The 19,002-nt window shown below is 40.5% G+C and overlaps 1 protein-coding gene across 2 annotated transcripts; it reads left to right on the top strand.

Annotated features, from left to right (window-relative positions):
* The first annotated feature begins 1,840 nt into the window (after positions 1-1,840).
* vegfba (vascular endothelial growth factor Ba) lies at positions 1,841-18,861 on the top strand. 2 transcript variants are annotated; one of them, XM_086024410.1, is made up of 9 exons: positions 1,841-2,341; positions 2,442-2,551; positions 7,986-8,037; positions 8,119-8,315; positions 8,409-8,482; positions 9,296-9,331; positions 11,287-11,358; positions 13,719-13,898; positions 14,541-18,861. In XM_086024410.1, the coding sequence occupies exons 2-9, from the start codon at positions 2,474-2,476 to the stop codon at positions 14,560-14,562; spliced, it is 711 nt and encodes a 236-aa protein (XP_085880536.1). In that variant the 5' UTR covers positions 1,841-2,341; positions 2,442-2,473; the 3' UTR covers positions 14,563-18,861. The 2 variants fall into 2 exon arrangements, with proteins under 2 accessions (XP_085880536.1, XP_085880535.1); XM_086024409.1 differs by having other exon boundaries at positions 1,841-2,551.
* Positions 18,862-19,002: the final 141 nt, after the last annotated feature.

Consider the following 19,002-nt stretch of genomic DNA (forward strand, 5'->3'; position numbering starts at 1 on the left):
GTACCCAAATTAAAAATCTCAAATATCTAAAAATAAAATAAAATAAATAAACAACAGTATGTTCAATATAGCTGCCCTGAGATACGAGTTCTGTGACTATGCTCGTAACTTACAGAAAAAAAGGATCTTTTTTAATAAGGAAAACCATCCTTGAATATTGACTTGATAAAATACAGTATATACATTGCATTAACATACACAAGAAGTAAAGGATGAAACAGTTTGTGCATAAAAATTAGTTCATTGAGACTCATTCTGGGATGTGTGACTTGGCCACTGGGGGGCAGTATAGTACAGTCATGCAGACACAAGTGAAGACTTTCACCACTACTAAGTGACTCTGTAAACTTGAAATTCTTGATTTTTCGCAGAAGATAAAGGAATATATGCTTGTAAGTATTGTTACATTGTCTGTGTTCAAATATCTGTTGCTTGTAGAGTTATAACACCGCAACTATCGATGCTATTTGTTCGCCCATTTTGCATTGAGTGTTAGCATTAAGCTAAGCGGATTTAAGGCAAAACTTCTTTTTTGCCATATATGACGTGTGGTTGTCTTTGGTTTCTGTTTAGTTTGACAGTCAACCTCAACTGGGAGCGGCTTAAACAGCTTCAAGCATCTCTTTTGAAGATTTGTTTATTATCTGCCAATCTACTGCTTGTTTCAAACTGAGCTGAGCTCCCTGCCACTTTACAGTGCTAATAGCCCATTTTTTTCCTATCAAGTTGAAGCAGAATATTTAAATAAATCATCCGTATGATATTTTATATCTTGGAAAAATTCACGTCGCTCACTTGAATCTCAAGGCACTACTAAAGTCAACTTTGTTATAAATTGTGAAAAAAGATGATAGCTAGTGTTAGCTTAGTCACATTAATTGTCCAAGTCACTTACTGTCCCAGTACTGTATTAATAAAAAAATACCAAAGTGCTTTCAAAAAAAGTTTTTTTTAATGTCTATGTGAGTTAGCGATCCAGGTCATAGTAATCTGCAAAGATACACTCTAAAAACAATTGGGTTAAAAATAACACAATTTTGTGTCAAAAATGGACCAATCCACTATTTGAGTTCATTTGACCCAACTTTCTGCGTTGTTTATGCAGAAAACAACCCAAAGAATGGGTAGTTTTGTGCAAATCCCCCCAAATTGGACTGTTTTGTACAAAACCACGCAAGAAAGTGGGTCACATTGACCCAATTAGTGGATTTGTCTATTTTTGACCCCAAATTGTGGTATTTTTAACCCAACTGTTTTTAGAGTGTAAAATCAAAGCTACTGGACTTGTATAAATGTACAGTCTTTGTAACCAGTTCCATTTCCAACTATTTTTCACAAAAAAGCTCATTTTCCTTTTAATATTGGAGACTCTGTGACTCCCTCTGCGTCCAGACTGTGAATGAATAGTGTTTGCTCAACCAAGGTATTTGTTCTGGGTGTTATTGAATTGTTGCTTGTGTTAACCCAAATCAAAACACATGCTTTGAAAGTAGTCAACAGTAAAGCATTACCGTTCCAAAAAGAGGAAAAAAGGAAAAAGAATCACAGAGGGCATGACCTCTGTGGCAACTCTGACAGTGTTCCCCTTTGGCGAGGGGCCCCATGCATGCATGCATACATGCAACCCCCCTGCGACCTTCGCAGCGGGGCCACTAGTACGCACTTGCACCTGTATCCAGTGCGCCTGCCTGCCGGTCCCGTTTTGGGAAAAAAAAAAGTTGCAATGCTCCTTCCGTTGTGTGCGTCTCAAGGGCAAAAAGGGAAAATGAGCTGGCCGACCCACAACAAATGAACACTGACTGTTCTGCTCTGCTGCTAACACATTCTCTCTCGACCACCCCCCCCCCTTTTTTTTTTTTTGCTGGACAAACCTCACTACTTCTACTACAGTTGGACATATCCGTTTCTTGTCGTTATTGTTATTTTTAAAGAGGATTCCAGAGCGGTGGCGTGCTCCGCGGCAGCGACAGCATGGACGCAATGTGACCGAGCTCGGGGCGCCATATGCGGCACGGTATTCCCACTCCCTCCCGCCCCCTTCTCGTCATGCGGTGGATCTCCGCCCGATCCAGTATCCTATTTAATTGATTTTAAATCATTTCTGGTCGACCTATAAGGAGGATTTTGCGATGAAAAGAAGACGACCCCTAATATAAAAGCCAAACTTTTCTCAAGTCTCTTAATTACAATCACCATTTTGTGCCGATATGTTGGAGATGGGGAGGATTAAGAGAGGAATATCCACGAGAACATGAGAGTTGCACACCTCCGGATGAAGATGAAGATGCCACGGAGGATGGCGTTGCACGGCCGGGAGGCTGGAGAGTGAACGCCGGCTTTGGTGCGTCTTTGCTCGGTCACGGAGGACACACGGACACGCACATACAGAGACGGACAGACATCTTTGGATGTAAATGATACAAAATTCTTATTATTTGTAGTTGGCCGGCTCCATAGGACTCCCGTGCATACAATGGGGATTATGCTCCAAGTTATTCTAGGAATGTTTCAATTCCTGCTGCTCACCACAATCCCAACGTCCCACGCCAAGGTAACGTATGGATGTGTGTGTGCTTGTGTATGTGGACCAACTGACCTCTAAAGTGTCTTTGCAACCATGTGCTATACTTCATGTGTTGATCGTCACGGTGTGTTTCATTCCATTGTTTATCTTTGCAAGTCATCCTGCTGCAGGTCAATGACCACCTGTCACCTTCACTCCATATCTATCTATCTATCTATCTATCTATCTATCTATCTATCTATCTATCTATCTATCTATCTATCTATCTATCTATCTATCTATCATCTATTTATCTATTTATCTATTTATCTATCTATCTCGCCGGTATGTACATATATCCCTATTTGTCTACTATATAAAATCGATGTCAATATCTGCAATGTACCTTTCGATCTGGACTTTATGCATTTGTCTGTATGTATTTGTATGTCTAGCTATTACTCATCTACACATTATAGGCCTATTTATCGAGCTACAGTGTATGTCTAAAGATTTATACATAAATGTATATCTTAAATCTGCATACATATCTAACTATCACTATAAATCTTTCTATAAATCAACTTATATGTGTGTCTAGCTATCTGTTGATACAAATATATACATCTATCAGTTATTCTACCATCTATAAACCTATATATACTGTATATCTGTCTATATAGCTATATGTCGATACATCTATGTCTATCTGTCTATAAATCAGTCTACAAGTCTCTCTATCGAGCCTCTCAATATATATCTGTCTATAGATCTCTATGTATCTGGCTATATACTGTATATGGATATACCCGCTGTATCTATCGCTAGTCTGTCCATAATTCTATATATTTGACTAGCTAGCTATCTACAGTATATCTACCTACCAATTTACCAGCTTACATATCTGTCAAAATGTAGCCTAGTTCATCTTGAAGCCATTATAAGAACTGCATACATGCCTCTTGTTGGCTTTGGCTTATGGTGTTAGTTTAGCTGTTCATTAAGTGGGTGCTAACTGACAGCGCTAACAGACAATATTCCTTCATTTCCCCCATTGGATCAATAAAGATTACCATCTATTTATCTAGCCACCTAGTGATAATGTGTCACTGTCAGTTACAACCAAGGTTGGGCAATATCTGCCAGATTGTTCTTTGAAAAGTAGCAAAAGAGCTAAACAAAAAGTGCTGTTTTTCTTTATAATCTGACCAGCCAAATGTGGTTGTACAAAGTAATTAACAGGCTGTGACATCAAAATTCAAGGAAACAAAAATCCTTGTCGATTTAAATGCAGTGTATTTGTTATTCTTATTTTTTTAGGTATTATTACCTGGGTCAGTCACTGGGTGATTGTAACACGTGAACTCATTTTCACCTCACACTCACGAGCAGGCCGACGACGTGTTTTCTTTATTTATGTCTGGTGAAGTCTATCAAGAACACTCAGTGCTGTGGGGTGCGGTGGGAGCCGGGCCTGACTCTATAATGTATGTTTTACTCATTCATGAGGCCAGACGCTACACGGCCTGTCCTTGATTCTTTTTAACATGCTTCCAAGACAACTACGTGGTCACTTGTTGCTAGGCAGAGTTCGTTGGGCTCAATTCCAATTACGCCATAAAAAACGGAGTTACTCACATTGTAAGAGCGGAGCGAGAACTGCAACTTGATTATGCTACCTGTACATTCAAGTTGGTGTTGTTCCAGTTTAGGGCCTGTAGATGGTGTTAATGTAAATTTAAGACTGTCAAAGCAAATTAAGAGGGTAGAAAAGTGGCATCAGAATGCGAAGAATGATGCTAACAACTGCACTAGGTGCTTTTGTGTGATGACTTGTTACTAGGCAGCGTTAAAAGGGCTCATTCCTTACTGCGTCCATAGGCCAATGAAAGAGTTGAAATTAGGCCTTGTTGACAGCAAAAAATTGGAACGGAACGCTTAAAAAATATGATAACAACAGAGCTAGGTGCTTCTTTTTCTAAGAGCCTCAACTTGATCGCTCTCCTTGTACGTTCAGGCTGATGCTGTTCAACTTTACTTTAATAGATGGTGATCATTTGCATTTCAAACTGTCAAGACAAATCAAGAAGTCCAAAATGTCGCTTTAGAATGCTAAAAATTAAAACAACAGCGCTAGCTGCTTCTAGCTACCGCCTCTCCTTGGCCTGCCTGCCTCCCACCGCCATGCGAAATGGAAACACTGCAGGAACACTGGTCAACAAATTTTTACTGCAAAGTAAATTATTTAAAATCGATATCGCGCAAGCTTTTATAGGTCAAACCTAAGAGCAAAAACTGAAATTATCTAAAAAATATGATGTGACAGAAAAAAAGTAAAATCAAAAGAAATCAAAAGCCACACATGAAACCATCTCTGATTAAAATTTGCTGTTGACCAGTGTTATTTATACCTTAATTTGTGCATGTTTTTAGAAGCCACTCGTTGGCAATTTTGTACTCTGCATTAAATAGATGAAAAAAAAAACACAGCGCTCGGACGCTACTCCTGTCCCAAATGCAAAGTTTTCGCTCCAAAGCAAAAAAATATTACACTACTACTTGCAAGAACATTCATCCACCCGTCGGTCGCAGACTTGCTCATATGCGGGCTGTTCTCGAGTTTAGTTTTGCAAAGATCTTTGCAATGTCTCGTTACATTAGCGTCTTCGTTGCTATCATTAGCTTTGGCTTTAGTTGTGGCTAGTTACTTTGCATTTATGTGGAAGACATAATAGTAAAAAAATAGATAGTAAAAAAAAATTTTTTTTTTAACTGTGTAATTATTTGATCGCAGTTAAGGCACTATTTTGACACCCCTATAAATAATACGATAAACAAATATGAATTTAAAACATAAAAACTTTTTTTTTTTAAATCCATGGCAAAAAGCAGAATTCACTTTACTCTATACAGATAATATTTTACCAATGTGTGTTATCTTGACTATGAGTGTGCAAACAAAATGTGTGTTTGTGTGCACTTGGATGTGGTCACCTTGATGACAAAGTGACTTAAAAAAAAAAAAAAACCAGAATAAGTAAAGATTCAGACTGTATTCATAATATTAATATGAATGAATGTGTTTGACTTGATTTAGGGGCCACAGAATGCATTATGTCAGAGAAATGCGCACAAAGACAGATATGCCCACTGGACTTGTGTGGGCGTGTGTCTGTGTGTGTGTATATATAAATGGGGGTGGAACTGTTTAAAAGGGGCCGACTGAACAAAGTCTACAATCGCTTCCGAGTGGCCTTGGTCTTTTTCACACACACACAGTTATTGGACTTTTGTATGTATTTTGTGTGTATCATGCTCCCTTAATATCCATTAACCTTGTGTGCTAAAATATGTGTCAGGTTAATAATTTGTAATCCTTCAAATGAATGAAAGTCAAGGTGACACAACTGGGTGGATGCACACTTCGAAAGTGATTTTTCCCATAGGAAAAAAATCTGTTGTGCGGTCATATTTTGGCCCTCTTCAACCATTTTAGCATTCTTAACAGCTAAATCAGTGTACAAATAGAATAACTGCTGTTGATATCAATTTCTAAACACGTTACTTGGAGACGAAAGCCACAAAGTCAAGGGTGTGTCGATAGCAGGTGATGATGTGCATGGTCAAAGCTTACAAAACTAGGAAAATGACAATGACACCTAAATCACATGTTTGCGTCTCGGTGTGCAGCTCCTCCGCAACACCCCTCTAAGCAAGCACAATGATTGTATGTTTTAGACCGTCAACCATGCCACGCGATGCAAAACCCTTCTTACAAGTCTTCAAATTTGCCAAACTGGATTGCTAACCTAACCTCTTGTAATAATTAACTTCATAATTGTTATCATGGTCACAGACTTAAACATGTATTCATTGTGCAAGTGAGATGAGCTACAAAGAGGCGCTCGTGACACAAAATTTAAAAATTCCACATGAAAAAAATAAATAAAGCTGTGCCTTTGGATGGGAAAAAAAGTGTGGGGTGATCTAGTGAGCTTTCGGCCACACAAGCTGCAGCATGTGCCCTTGTAAAAATGTGTGTCTTGCCTCCTAATCCCGGTGGCACTGACTCTCACTCTCTGCTCCTCATGAGAGACTTTGCGGTGGGTGGGTGGGCGAAGGGGGCAAAGGTAGCAGCTCCAGCTCAGCAACCCTCCCAAACTTTTCCACGACAAATATTTTTTGTCACGTCAACTCCTCATCTAATGACGGACACATTTATAGCGGGAGGCCCCCGATCTGGCGGCCTCCATCCTTTCATTCTGTTGCAACTTACGTCTCGTGTTCAAAAGGGGCCGCGGGACGAAATATGCGGCGCTATCTAACAGGAAATTCTTTCATCATTTCAAGACTCCTTTTACAACACCAGCCCACTCCATCGCCTGAAGTACACTTGGTTTGAGAGCAGTTCATATGTGCGTTGTTGATTGACAGCTCTGAATTATGGTCAGTAAACAGAAAACTACGTGAGTCAATAATAAAAAAGTGTACCTTTGCTCACTTTCTTGTAGCGCGTTTTTCATTCATCTTTGGAGCAGTTGAAATCATAATCATCTGTTTATGTTGATGGCAATGATGACGAATACCATTTTCGATGCTATTGACCCTCATTAGGGTCATAAGTGCACTGGAGCCTATCCTAGCTGACTAAACAGCCAATCTCAGGGCACATGTCAGTCAGAAAAAGCCTACTAGAACATCTGAAATGTACTTGGGGTCAATCAGTGGCACTTTAAATGGACTTTTTCTATTCACTGTAATTCTCACTTTTGGTAAATATAAACTGTGATATGATTTAGACATGTCATGTGAATCACTCACTTGCATCTTGAGTTCATCATTGTAGCTCTTTTTTTTAGCACTATGAATACATATTTAAAGCGGAAGTCAACCCAAACACGACTCAGATTCAGACGACAGGTCAGCCGTGATTGGTCCTTGTGAGCAGTTGTGATGTCATTTTCAGTCGACAGAAGACAAAATGGCCGCCCCCAAAGATGGCTAAAAATGAGTGCATTTTATTGCTTAACTTATATTGCACAAACTCAAAATTAATCACAATGTCGTGTTTCAACTAGTGGGCCTGCTGGGAACATATTCTTGAAAAAAACATGTTTGGGTTGACTTCCGCTTTATGTCTGTCAACGACGTCATGTGATGCATAAACCATTCATCCTTTTATTTTATATGGCACCTATACTTATACATTAGGACCAAAGGTGAACTGGAGCCAAGACAAGCCTATAGAAACAGCTCAAATTTATTTGAGGTTAATCAGAGGCGCTTTAAATAGTGGCAGTTGTGTGCTAAATCCCAATTAAAATGAGTCTGAATGTGATTGGTTAATTCTGAGGTCACTTTCCCAATTATAAGAGGGTGTGCACACTTATGCCACCACATGATCTCAGTTGTTTACTTTTATTTCCCCTCTCGAAAAGACTTCTTTGACTTTTTTTCCCCCCCTCTCTCTCTCACCCACCAGCTGGCTCACTGGCGTCCCACCGACTTGTCCAAATCCAGAGAAGGTCGAGAAGGTAAGTTGCCAGTTCCTGGCAAAGTTGTCCTCCATCATCCAACCAGTGGCGACGCTGAGACTTTAGTGTTTCCTCACCCAGTGCGACGGTGGTTGGAGGTGTACTCCCGCAGCGGCTGCGAGCCCCGAGAGACTTTGGTGGAGGTCTGGCGGGAGTTGCCGGGGGAGACGCACCACCTTTTCGTGCCCTCCTGCGTGGCGGTGAGGAGATGTGGCGGCTGCTGCGCCGACGAGGCCATGGAGTGCGTGCCTTCGCTCACGCGCACGCTCACCATGGAGGTACACATGCATGCGCGTGCCCACATACAAATATTCAACACATCCATGTTGTGAGAAAGCTGGCCTTCATGTATGTTTTTTTTGTGTGTGTAGCTGATGAGGACTTCCTTTATGAAACATGAGCTCACTCAGCTGACTTTTGTGGAACACAGCCAGTGTGAGTGCAGGTAAGATACACACACACGCTTGCGCGCACACACGTATTGTTTCCATGATTCACTGGTAGTGGTGCTTGAATAAATCCAAATATCCATATGGACGCTAATATGAGTATTAATATTGATGGATGCCAGTGTAATGAGATTGATAGTTTGGTTTTAATCACAGACTTTTATATTGTACTTTAACTGTTTGTTTTTGTAAGTTTTCATGCCATCAATGTATTGAAAGAGAGACATTTTATTTTGAATTTCCAAAATATGCATTTTTATTGAATTTTTGTGTGTGTGAAAATGCAGTGGATTTTTAATTTAAGAAAAACACACAAAGAGACATGCACCGAAGGGATACATTTTACTGAAAGTTCTGCTTTGTACTTTCTGAACAACAACAAAAAAGCTCTAAATTGTTCTCAAATGATAATTTTGCAAAATTTGTTCAAAGGGGAAGTCAACCCCCCAAAAATATTTGTAGTCATATGTTCTATGCAGGCCCATTAGTCGAAACATAGCATTCTGGTTCATATTGAATTTGTGGAATATGAGTTAAGCAGCAAAATCCATCTGTTTTTAGCCATGGGCAGCCATTTTGTCACTTCTGTCGACTGACAATGACATCACAGTTGCTCAGGGTTCAGGTAACGACCAATCATGGCTCACCTATTTTCTTAAGATGAGCCATGATTGGTCGTTATCTATAGGCCGGTCCGCCTCTGATTTTTAAACAGGCTTTCGTCAGCGATTCCGACTGCACACTTCAAGCTCTCACTAGCACAATGAATACATATTTAAGTCCATCAACTGCATCATATCTATTTGCAGGTTAAAAGAACAGCTCCAGCTGATACCAACTACAAGGTATAGTCATTTGCTTTCTTTCTTCACTCTATTTTGGACTTTTTTTGTAGTATCAAGAGAGTTTTAAGATCTTAAAAAAGCTTATTACAGCCCATGTTGCTGGAAAAAAAAATTACCTTTTATTCTTCATTTCCTACTAAATTTAACCTTATGACTAAAAGACTCAGGTGACAGGTCTATGCCCTTGTAGACAGTTTTCACAACAAAGACCAACAACAGGCACACGTTTAATCATATGAAAGCAATCGTTGTGCGAGGAGCTAAGCGTGTTTAGATTTGGAAACAGCCTGCAGCCTAAAAGGACCGTCATATTTATATCGCCCTGCTTCCTGTTTGGATATGGACGTAAATACAGAGTTCCAATGTATTAGTGTGTGCTGTATACATATGTATACATTTGTTTAATGACTCAGCAAGGTTTTATGTGCGTGGGTGCTTTTTCTATACACTCGACCAACCATCACGCTGTCATACATCGGTAACAACGTGTACAAGTTCAACACATGTTTGAAATTTGTTCCCCCTGTGTAATGTCCTTCATTGAGTTAGCATCTGTGTGACTCCCTCCCAGCATCCCCTGGGGCGACCCGCATCCTGTTGTCACCATAGTAATGATTTTATCTGGCCCGCCGTGTGCGCACACACACTGGTAATGATGGAGCGCAGTCACGCATCCGCCGCCGTCATCGTCCTTGTCGTCTATTAAATCGACGACAACAACACGGGACATTAGGATCCTGATGATGTGCCAGCCGTGCGGCTAAATGAGCCCATCATAATTTCAGCTTGTTTAAAGAAAGAGGCCGAGAATACATTTTGAAGGCGGTGGATGTTTATGTTTTGAACCATGTGAATCTGTTACAGGACATTTTAATATTCTAAACATTCATACAAGTGTAAAAAAAAAAGAACACATTGAGAAGAAGTTTTTTTTTTTTTATATTAAGATGCATGTCATTTTTTAAACATTCTCAAGGGGCAAGGTTAAAAATAAGTTACCGGTTATCATCATTAATATTGAGATGTACCATAAACGCGTAATTTTTAAACATTCTTCACAGCTATACTCAAGACATTTGGGCCACCCGGTATATGGCTGTATAGAAAAAATGGGAAAGTGTGAGCCTCCTGCTCTTGTAAATGCATGTGTGTTGTACTCGAGATGACCAACGCAACACATTTTGTTTGAAAGTTCAAGTGATAGCTAACTCGGTAGAACTAGCTCTAGATTGAAAGCGCATATCGCGTATTGAGCTCAACTCAAGTCACTTTAAAAACAGCTTCAGTTGAAATAAAGTGCTGTACATAGTGAAAATTGAACACTGACAATTGAACATAATATAATTTAAAAACAATAAAATAAGACACTAAAATAAGGGCTCAAATCTGGTGCTGTGTTGAACGCTAAGGAATAAAAGAGTGTTTTAAGGCAGGTTTTAAAAATGGAACCCGAGGATTTTGTCTTAAATGCGCACCAGGAGGCCATTCCATGATTTGGGGCCAGCGACAGAATTAGCCGTTTCTCCTCTGAGCTACCGCTTAGACTTGGGTGCCCTCCGGAGCAGCTGGTCAGCTGACCTGAGGCACCCAGCAAGAGTGTGAGGTTGAAGCAGCTCAAGGAGGTCAAACGAAGACAATTTCAAAATTTACAAACCTAAAGCAGAATCTTAAAATGAACTCGAAGCCAGTGGAGGGAAACCAAAATTGGAATTATGTGCTGTCACTTACTTGTCAAAGTTAAAAGGCGAGCTGCAGCATTTAGAACGAAATGGAGACATTTGAGAGTGGACTTAGCTGACTCTAAAGTAAAGTGCATGTTGCTGAAATAATCAAAAAAAGATGTTGCAAATCTAAAATTTTCAATTAAGACTTTCTTTTTACTGGCAAAATAAACAACACGAGTGGTCCTGTCTCCAAAATGAACACATTTCTCATCTTTTCCTTTTCATTTTCAGGCCCTATCACAACCCAAGGACAGTCAAGAAAAAGGGCCGAGGGAGGAAGACAGCTGGAGGCATCCGAAATGCGTAGGTTCATGTCAAATATCCATCCATCCATTTTCTGTAGCTCTTGTCTTGCAGCCAAACACAGTTGACTTTGGAGCGAGAGGTGGAGTCTATCGGGGACTGGTTGCTGTCCTATAGCACACTGAAGGACAATTTAGAAACTTCTTTGGCCCTAACGTGCATGTTTTGGAATGTGGGAGGGAAGGCACCCGCAGAAGAATTTTATTCTCAAGATTCGAACCTAGATCCTAAGAAGTGCGAGGCAGACATGCTAACCGCTAGACCGTTTTTCATGTGAAATTTCAGTCTATTGAATTCCGAATCTTTTCTTTTTTTTTATTTGCAGCATGTTTTTCGAACAGATCCACTTTGCGTGTTTGGATGAGGGGTTATCTGGTCTTCGTTATTTGACACAGTTATTTGGACAATTTCTTTTACAGCCACATTAGTCAAGGTCTGACACACACACCCACACACAATCACACACATACGCACACAAGTTCACTCACCTCTGTGTGATACTCAGCCTCAAAGAGATCTTTGTGGTCGCGAGTATACAGTCGGGATGAACAGAATGCGCCTTTGTGGCCAACATTTAACACTCCACAGCACCCTGGGCAGTTCAAAGGAGGACAATAAATAATAGTGAAAAATGGGGGACGATATTAGTTTTGTTTTTTTATTTGTCAAGATCGACGTATAGAAAATATTAAACGAAGTAGCTATTTCCCATGTGTAGTCCCTGTGGCAGGTAAGAATGAAAATCAAGAAAAGAGTAGAAAAGTTAGGATGAAAGGGATTTGGAATGGCAAACCTCATATGCATATGTATATACACATTCCAGCATCCAACTTGGGAGCAAGACAGCAAACGGTGAAAACAAAGCCTGAAACCTGGCCAAAACCTGGTGTGGCCACAGAGCTAAAGACTGAGTTGTTTACAAAAGCTACCAGGTGAAAAACAAAGGAGAAAACACAGTCAACAGCCAACTGTCCGAAAAAAAAACAAATCATAAATCAGTGGATCATCACGATAGTCTTCAATTCGGCGGCTAGCTTGTTCAATCCTTATATGGATTTATACTGACATACAGTTATAAACATTGGAGTGTGTGTAGTCTGTGCCTTTAGCAACAAAATGTGTGATAGCAGCTCAATGGTGTGAAGTGTGTGGGAAGCCACAGTTCGAACACCAAGTACAATGAAAACCTTGTAGCACTGTGGCACGAGATTGACATGTGTGTTTAGCACCATGATTCCCATGACCGCATCCAGACCGTTTGGAGGGATAAAAGAATTAGCGCACCTTTTGGCGGTCACTCATCTCCGGGCCCCAGGGGGTCAGAGGGGGCTCCGTGTTGGGTGTGATGTCCCCTCAGAACCCATCCATCACCCCCAACGGGCTTTATTCGAGCTCTAGCAGGGGTGAAATCTGTGTAATTTGCTCCCGAATGCCAACTTCTCTGTCCGTGCCAGCGGCAGGCGTGGTCACCGCGGCCCTGGACAAAGATGGCCTCTCTCTGCCTCATTAAGTATCTTCATTATCCGCCAGCCTCCTGGGAAGACGCAAATGGAGACACTTTTCTCATCACCGTCTCATCGACCAGACTGGAAACTATGACCACTGAGGGGATGATCTGAGAAGGAAACAGGATTAGTGGCAAATATCTCTGTGTAAATGTTGCATTTTTTAGCCACAGGAGTAATCGGAGACTGGAAACTGATAAACAGTACAGGGTATCCCAAAAGTCAGTATACATTTACTTTTTTCCAGAGCTGGGCATTTTACTAAAAATATCGCTTACGGGGTACCCTTCCACCGTCCGTCCATCCGCCTTTTTGTCCGGCCGCGAAAAAAATAGTAATCGCCTATAAGCCGGTCCGCCTTTGATTTGAAACGGGCTTCCGTTAGCGTTTCCGACTAACAACTTCGACAAACCACCTATCGCGCTGCTTCACATAATTAAAAGTGGAACATTTAAAAGTTTTTACAAACAAGTATTAAAGACATTTAGAAGCAAAGTAAAGAGATGAAATTAGCTTTCTAAAATTACTAACAGAACTTACAGTGCAAGAACTGAATTTGGGGAAAATGTGTTTAAAAATCCTTTGAAAGACCTTATTCATAAGTGTGGGACAAGAGCATAGTTTTAACCTGGATTTAAAAGCATTTACACTTCCGGCTGATTTCACTTCTCTTGGCAGCTTTTTACATTTGTGTCCAGCATAACCGCTAAATGCTGCTTCACCATGTTTGCTTTGAAGTCTGGGCTCCACTAATCGACCCAAATCTGCAGACCTCAAAGCTCTCTTGAGTTTATATTCCATTATTATTTCTTTAATAACTAATCTAATCATCCATATGTTTTTTGTCCTCCCCAGGACTCCTGTTTTCTCCTCTCCCCCCACCAGTTCTCCTCCTCCGCCGACCTTGCGGCCATCTTGTCGGCCGTGCCGAGGCAGGAAGTGGACGCTGGATGCGGCCTCATGTCGATGTCTCTGCAGAATCACTGCTGAGAGCTGCCATCGAAAACACGGGCGACTCGACCCTCATCGTTGCAGGTTGGTGCAAACTGCAAACACAGTGAACTATTTGGGGGTTTTTTTGGCCCCTAAAAAGGAAGAAACAACCAACCGTTGTGGCGTTTGAACATGCAATCCTGTGATTAAGAGGCTCATACTCCACCAACTACATTAACCAGGCTCTGTAACATACTCACATGTAGTCCCTTGAATATGAAAGATCTTTGCGCAGTAGCTGCCAAGTCATGAGTGGGGAAACTCAGTGTGGGGGGCGGGACAGTGTAAATCAGCCACACTGTTGCATCACAGTTGGGCAAAAATTCAGAATGACTCGCTCGCAGACACATTTTTGGAAATAGGTAGATAAAAGATTTACTTGTCTGTTCACTGTGTCAACACTTCATCAAGCAATCAAGAATGTGCAACTTAATAGAAGCTAACGCTGTTTGCTAACAGTCATTTTTTTAATCTACTCAGTCATTGCAGCTCTGCTTACTTTTTGGCTTTGACATAATTACAAGCAGAAGGAGCGATCCACCTGTGGGGGATGTGGATCATTCTGCATTCACAGAAGAGACCCAATTTATGTATACAAACCATTAAGAAGTCAATGTGCCATTATATGCATCTTTAATAGCATACGTCAGATTTTTGTTCATTCTCGTTTGTGATCAATTTCAGGTGTGACGCCATGAGGACTTGACACGTCCCCCCCCACCCCATCCTCTCCACCCAAACCTGCCCAAAGGAAGTATTATTAGCACACAGCCTGTACTAGCTTTTTCTAGTTAAGCCACCACTGTAGCACTGTACATGTACATCATACGTGTGTGTGTGTGTGTTTCTCCACATGTACAGTAAATAACGTGCACAGACACGTCCAGTCACTAAACACCTCATACGAGCGCAGGAACCACGGCGCTGATGTATGATTTATGGATAAACATTCCCCAGTAGACTCCGGCTTTGCAGTTGCTTGGACACCGTTGGGACTATCAGGGATGAAGTGGACCTCTTGAAACGTGGAGACAGATTTTTTTTCCAGGTTCACACTTGGGCCAGTGCTTGTGTGGAAGATTAAAAAAAAAAAACTCCAATCAGATAAAAGGTGCAAACACACTCAGACATGCCGGACGGGACATAGGATACGCAAATGCAATGGCGCAGCCTGTGTGTGTATTTGGACCTATAGTGGTGCTGAATGTATCTGTGTGGTCTGGCTCTGAAAGACCCCAGATGGGTTATCCCCCCGAAAGCATATGAGCACGGGCGAGCCTTTTGCAGCATTTGTTTTAATTTGGGCCCTTTTGTCTCTTGTCTTTTCCGTCGGATTGAAAGCGGACGCTTTTCGCCTCGCTTTGCCTCGCTTTTAGGCAGTGAGAAGAATGACAATAATGAGGTCTGGCGTCTGTCCACTGCTTTGCACACACACTCACACACGCACACACACACACACACACACAAACACACATTCCCAGTTAAAGCAGCAATGCGAATAGCACACACACACATACAATGTGAAATGAATGCAGGAAGCCATAAGCTTTTTTTCCTTTTCTATATATATATATATATATATATATATATATTACATGAATTTTTTTTTTATTAAACATGCCTCAATTTTATGCATTATTGTAATTTTCTCACGTTGCTTGAATGTCTCGTTATGTTTGTCCATAATCCATCCACATAAAGAGTCACGCCGGGTGGCCCAAATGTCTTGAGTCCAAATGGATATGTCTCACCCACACAAACCACAAAACGGGAGTAATCGGTATACAGTACATGGAAATGAGTTAATCACACAAAGAAAAGCCGTGAAAGGAAAAGGTGGGATCATGACTTGTGTAGGGTTTAGCAGACCACCGTTTAGGGATGTTATTTGGCATAAAAAGGACAAAGGGGGCCACAAACGGGTTGTCAGTCAGTGTGACAAGCCAAAGCTGGAGCTGTATTCACGTCAGAGGCCAAAATCCGGAGCCGTGTTGACGTGACGGACCAAAAGGCGGAGCTGTGTAGATGTTACGGACTAAAAGTTGGAGCTGCATTAACATGACGGTCCAAAAAACGGAGCCATATTTTTGTAACAGACCAAAACTGAAACCGTATTGACATAGCAGGCCAAGACTGACACTGTATTGACGTGGCAGGCAAAAGCCAGAGTCAGATTAATACAACAGGCCAAAACCTGAGCCGTATAGACATTACGGACTAAAAGATCAGAGAGCTGACTTTTTTTTTTAACCAGGAACATTTTTGTAGTCACATTTTAGCCCTTTAGCTTCATTGAAAGGCTCATAATTACACAACTTTGCCTCGGGCGTCATGTGCACTCCGCCGTATGTGAATGAATGGGACTGCCTCAAGTAAAGACACACTGTATTACAAATACTATATTTATAACTTGATGTCCAAGTTAAAACGTCAGTCATTGGGCCGATCACTACCTCTTTATCAGAACACTTTCGTAACCTAACATAACATTATTATCTTCACTTTTTTGGAGGTGTTTTTATCAATAAGTACATACTGTATTTATGGTATGTAGAAATTATGATAACTGCTCAGAGGATTTTTTTGTAACCTGACAGGGTGATTTTTTTTTTTGTGGCCATAATATAGATGCAACATGCGCACATTGGCCAAAATATAACAATTTGTGGCTATGAAGTACTGTAAGTATAATGCACATGAAATACTAATTTGTAAGCAAATGGATGGCACATTCGCTAGAAATTGCAGCGCAGTTATTTCAGATGTCGGTTGTAATTACCATTAAATCCGTTTTGACCCGCTTTATGCTAAGCTAGTTTTAGCAACTTACAGACATTAAAGATGCGTTCAGAAATACACTCTGATGTCCTAATACTCCCCTCACGTTCATTTCTGAACACAGCCTATTTTCTAAACCAATCAGCTGTTTGTGCTTGAACTGTTTCCATCTGTATTGCCTGATGCTCTGGCCGCTTCGTGTCCACCGTTGGAGCAGCTAGATCATGCTCTGGCGCTCCTTTTTTGGTGCACTCAGAATAACTGAATGGCACATTTGAACAATGTTCTGAGTTGAACAAGGTTCGAGTGAAGCATTGCACGCTTGGTGCGCATTTCCAAACGAACCCTAGATTTCGATAGTGCTTTTAAAAATATGGTTTGACCTATGGTTTGACCTTTATTTGCTGAAACATCACTTGTTCTCTCATTATAATATGATGCATCAGACCCATCAGAATTGGGCTGATGGTTTAGCCTTACTTTATGGTGAGTTAGCTGTAGCATTACACAGAAATTAGATGTTAATATTCATTTAAAATTCTGGTTTAACCTGCATTTTGTAGATATTTGGCACGTTGGTTGTTTTCCAATTTAATTCCTGAAGGTTAGAGTAGCTGTTCAGCTGTTTGCTAGCTGTTTAGCCCTGCTCTACGCTAAGCTATTGGTATCACTAATCATTCAGATTCGTATTAGAGTTGCTGAACTTATAACTGTAATACCTTTTTACATTTTCATTTTGTAAATATTTATTTGTCCCCTGAATAACCAGAATGGCATGGCTGTTTAAGTTTATGCTAAGCTAGCTATAGCATCTTACAGACACTAGACTTGGATATTGCTCTTAAAATCCTGCTTCGTTTATTCTGTGTTGAGACTCTGATTGTTGTCCCACTAAATCCACCCAAGAAGACTGTCTTAATGTGAAGCTAAGTGTAGCAAAAATAGAGTTACTTTTAAGTTTTTGCCCTTAAAAATGTTAAACACTTGCTCCTTCACATACAGCTCCCTCACTGATAATAAAAACATTTAGCTGTTTTCACACTATACAGCTCAATATCTGTCCATCCAGATTGCACTGTTGCAAAAAGCACATACAGTAGACAGTAAATGCTATCCTTGCAGAAAAACCACACACAACAAAAACATTCCAGTGGAAGGAGACGAGGTGCTGAGCTCTCAGGAACGCTAGCGGGGGTAGGACATTTAGAGGTCTGGATGTTACTTATTCATGTCTAAAAATGTTATTTTAATACTAAATCCACGTAGGAAAGATCACATTTGACATTTCAGTATCACAACAGCTTGATATATTCCAATAATGTCTGTATTTGTGTGCTTTGTATCTGCACAGTTGACTGTCAAGATCCCTTTGTCATAATTGTGTAGTGAAAAACGTATAGGACGTTTTATAGCCTCTTGTCTATGACAGTGCATTCCTTAGAACAGGGATTCTCAAACTTTTTGGGTTCGGGGACCCCTTAGAGGGTAATTTTATTTTCCCCAGGGCCCCTCTCTCAATCATAATACTGATTAAACGTAACTAACACATATAAGCAGCCTAATTAAATTAACTGGAGGGGGGTTGATTTTAATCATTTAAAGCACTTTGACTTGCATTTTACGCATGAGAAGCTCTTTTTAAATACAGTTTGATTGATTGAGTTAAATACCATGTGTACCCCTAAAAGTTGCGTACTGTAATGTTCCATTAAGGAAATACGATTTTTTTTTTTCACTGATTTTTTTTTTTTTTTTGTAATGTTATGAAAATAAAGTTGTAATCTTCACAAAAACAAATACATATTTTGTTGGGATTAAAAATCATAATCTTGTAAGGATAGTTGTATATCTGGAAATAATGTCACAATATTTCAATTTTAAAGTCAACATTGAACGATTTATTGCAAATGTATTTGCGGACCCCCAAGCGACAGCTCGCAGACCCTCGTGGGTCCGGACACCACAGTTTGAGAACCACTGCCTTAGCCATGTATAGTGTGTTGTGATTGCCGCTGCAGATACATTGTACTACTGTAGCCTCAACAACTCTTTTTTGCTGCTACACCATTTGTGCCCTTTAACAATGTCCTTGTAGAAATATGATACAAGTTTATGTCATACTAGTCAAAATCATCATCTCCGTGTCCTCATACGAGTGTACAGTGTACTGCATTCAATGTATTGGACGTGATACAACAACCATCATGTTACAGATGTTATTAAAGGAAAATATCTTATTTTTCATACAAAGCTCTGGTGTTTGTCTCATTTTACGGTAACGGATGGCAAACAGGATTATTTTCATGACATCGTCACCCTGTGAGTTGGTGACAGGGAACGCTGCGTGTGAGTGTGTGTGTGTTTTGAG

This window comes from Filicampus tigris, chromosome 2 (assembly GCF_054856515.1).
Source record: "Filicampus tigris isolate MCC_2025a chromosome 2, RoL_Ftig_1.0, whole genome shotgun sequence".
Taxonomy (NCBI): Eukaryota; Metazoa; Chordata; class Actinopteri; order Syngnathiformes; family Syngnathidae; genus Filicampus; species Filicampus tigris.

Excerpts from the sequence above, each read along its gene's own strand:
- vegfba (XM_086024409.1), top strand. The coding sequence starts at position 2,474 with ATGGGGATTATGCTCCAAGTTATTCTAGGAATGTTTCAATTCCTGCTG. Across the intron at positions 2,552-7,985 it reads TCCCAACGTCCCACGCCAAG|CTGGCTCACTGGCGTCCCAC; the intron begins GTAACGTATGGA and ends CTCACCCACCAG. Across the intron at positions 8,038-8,118 it reads ATCCAGAGAAGGTCGAGAAG|TGCGACGGTGGTTGGAGGTG; the intron begins GTAAGTTGCCAG and ends TTCCTCACCCAG.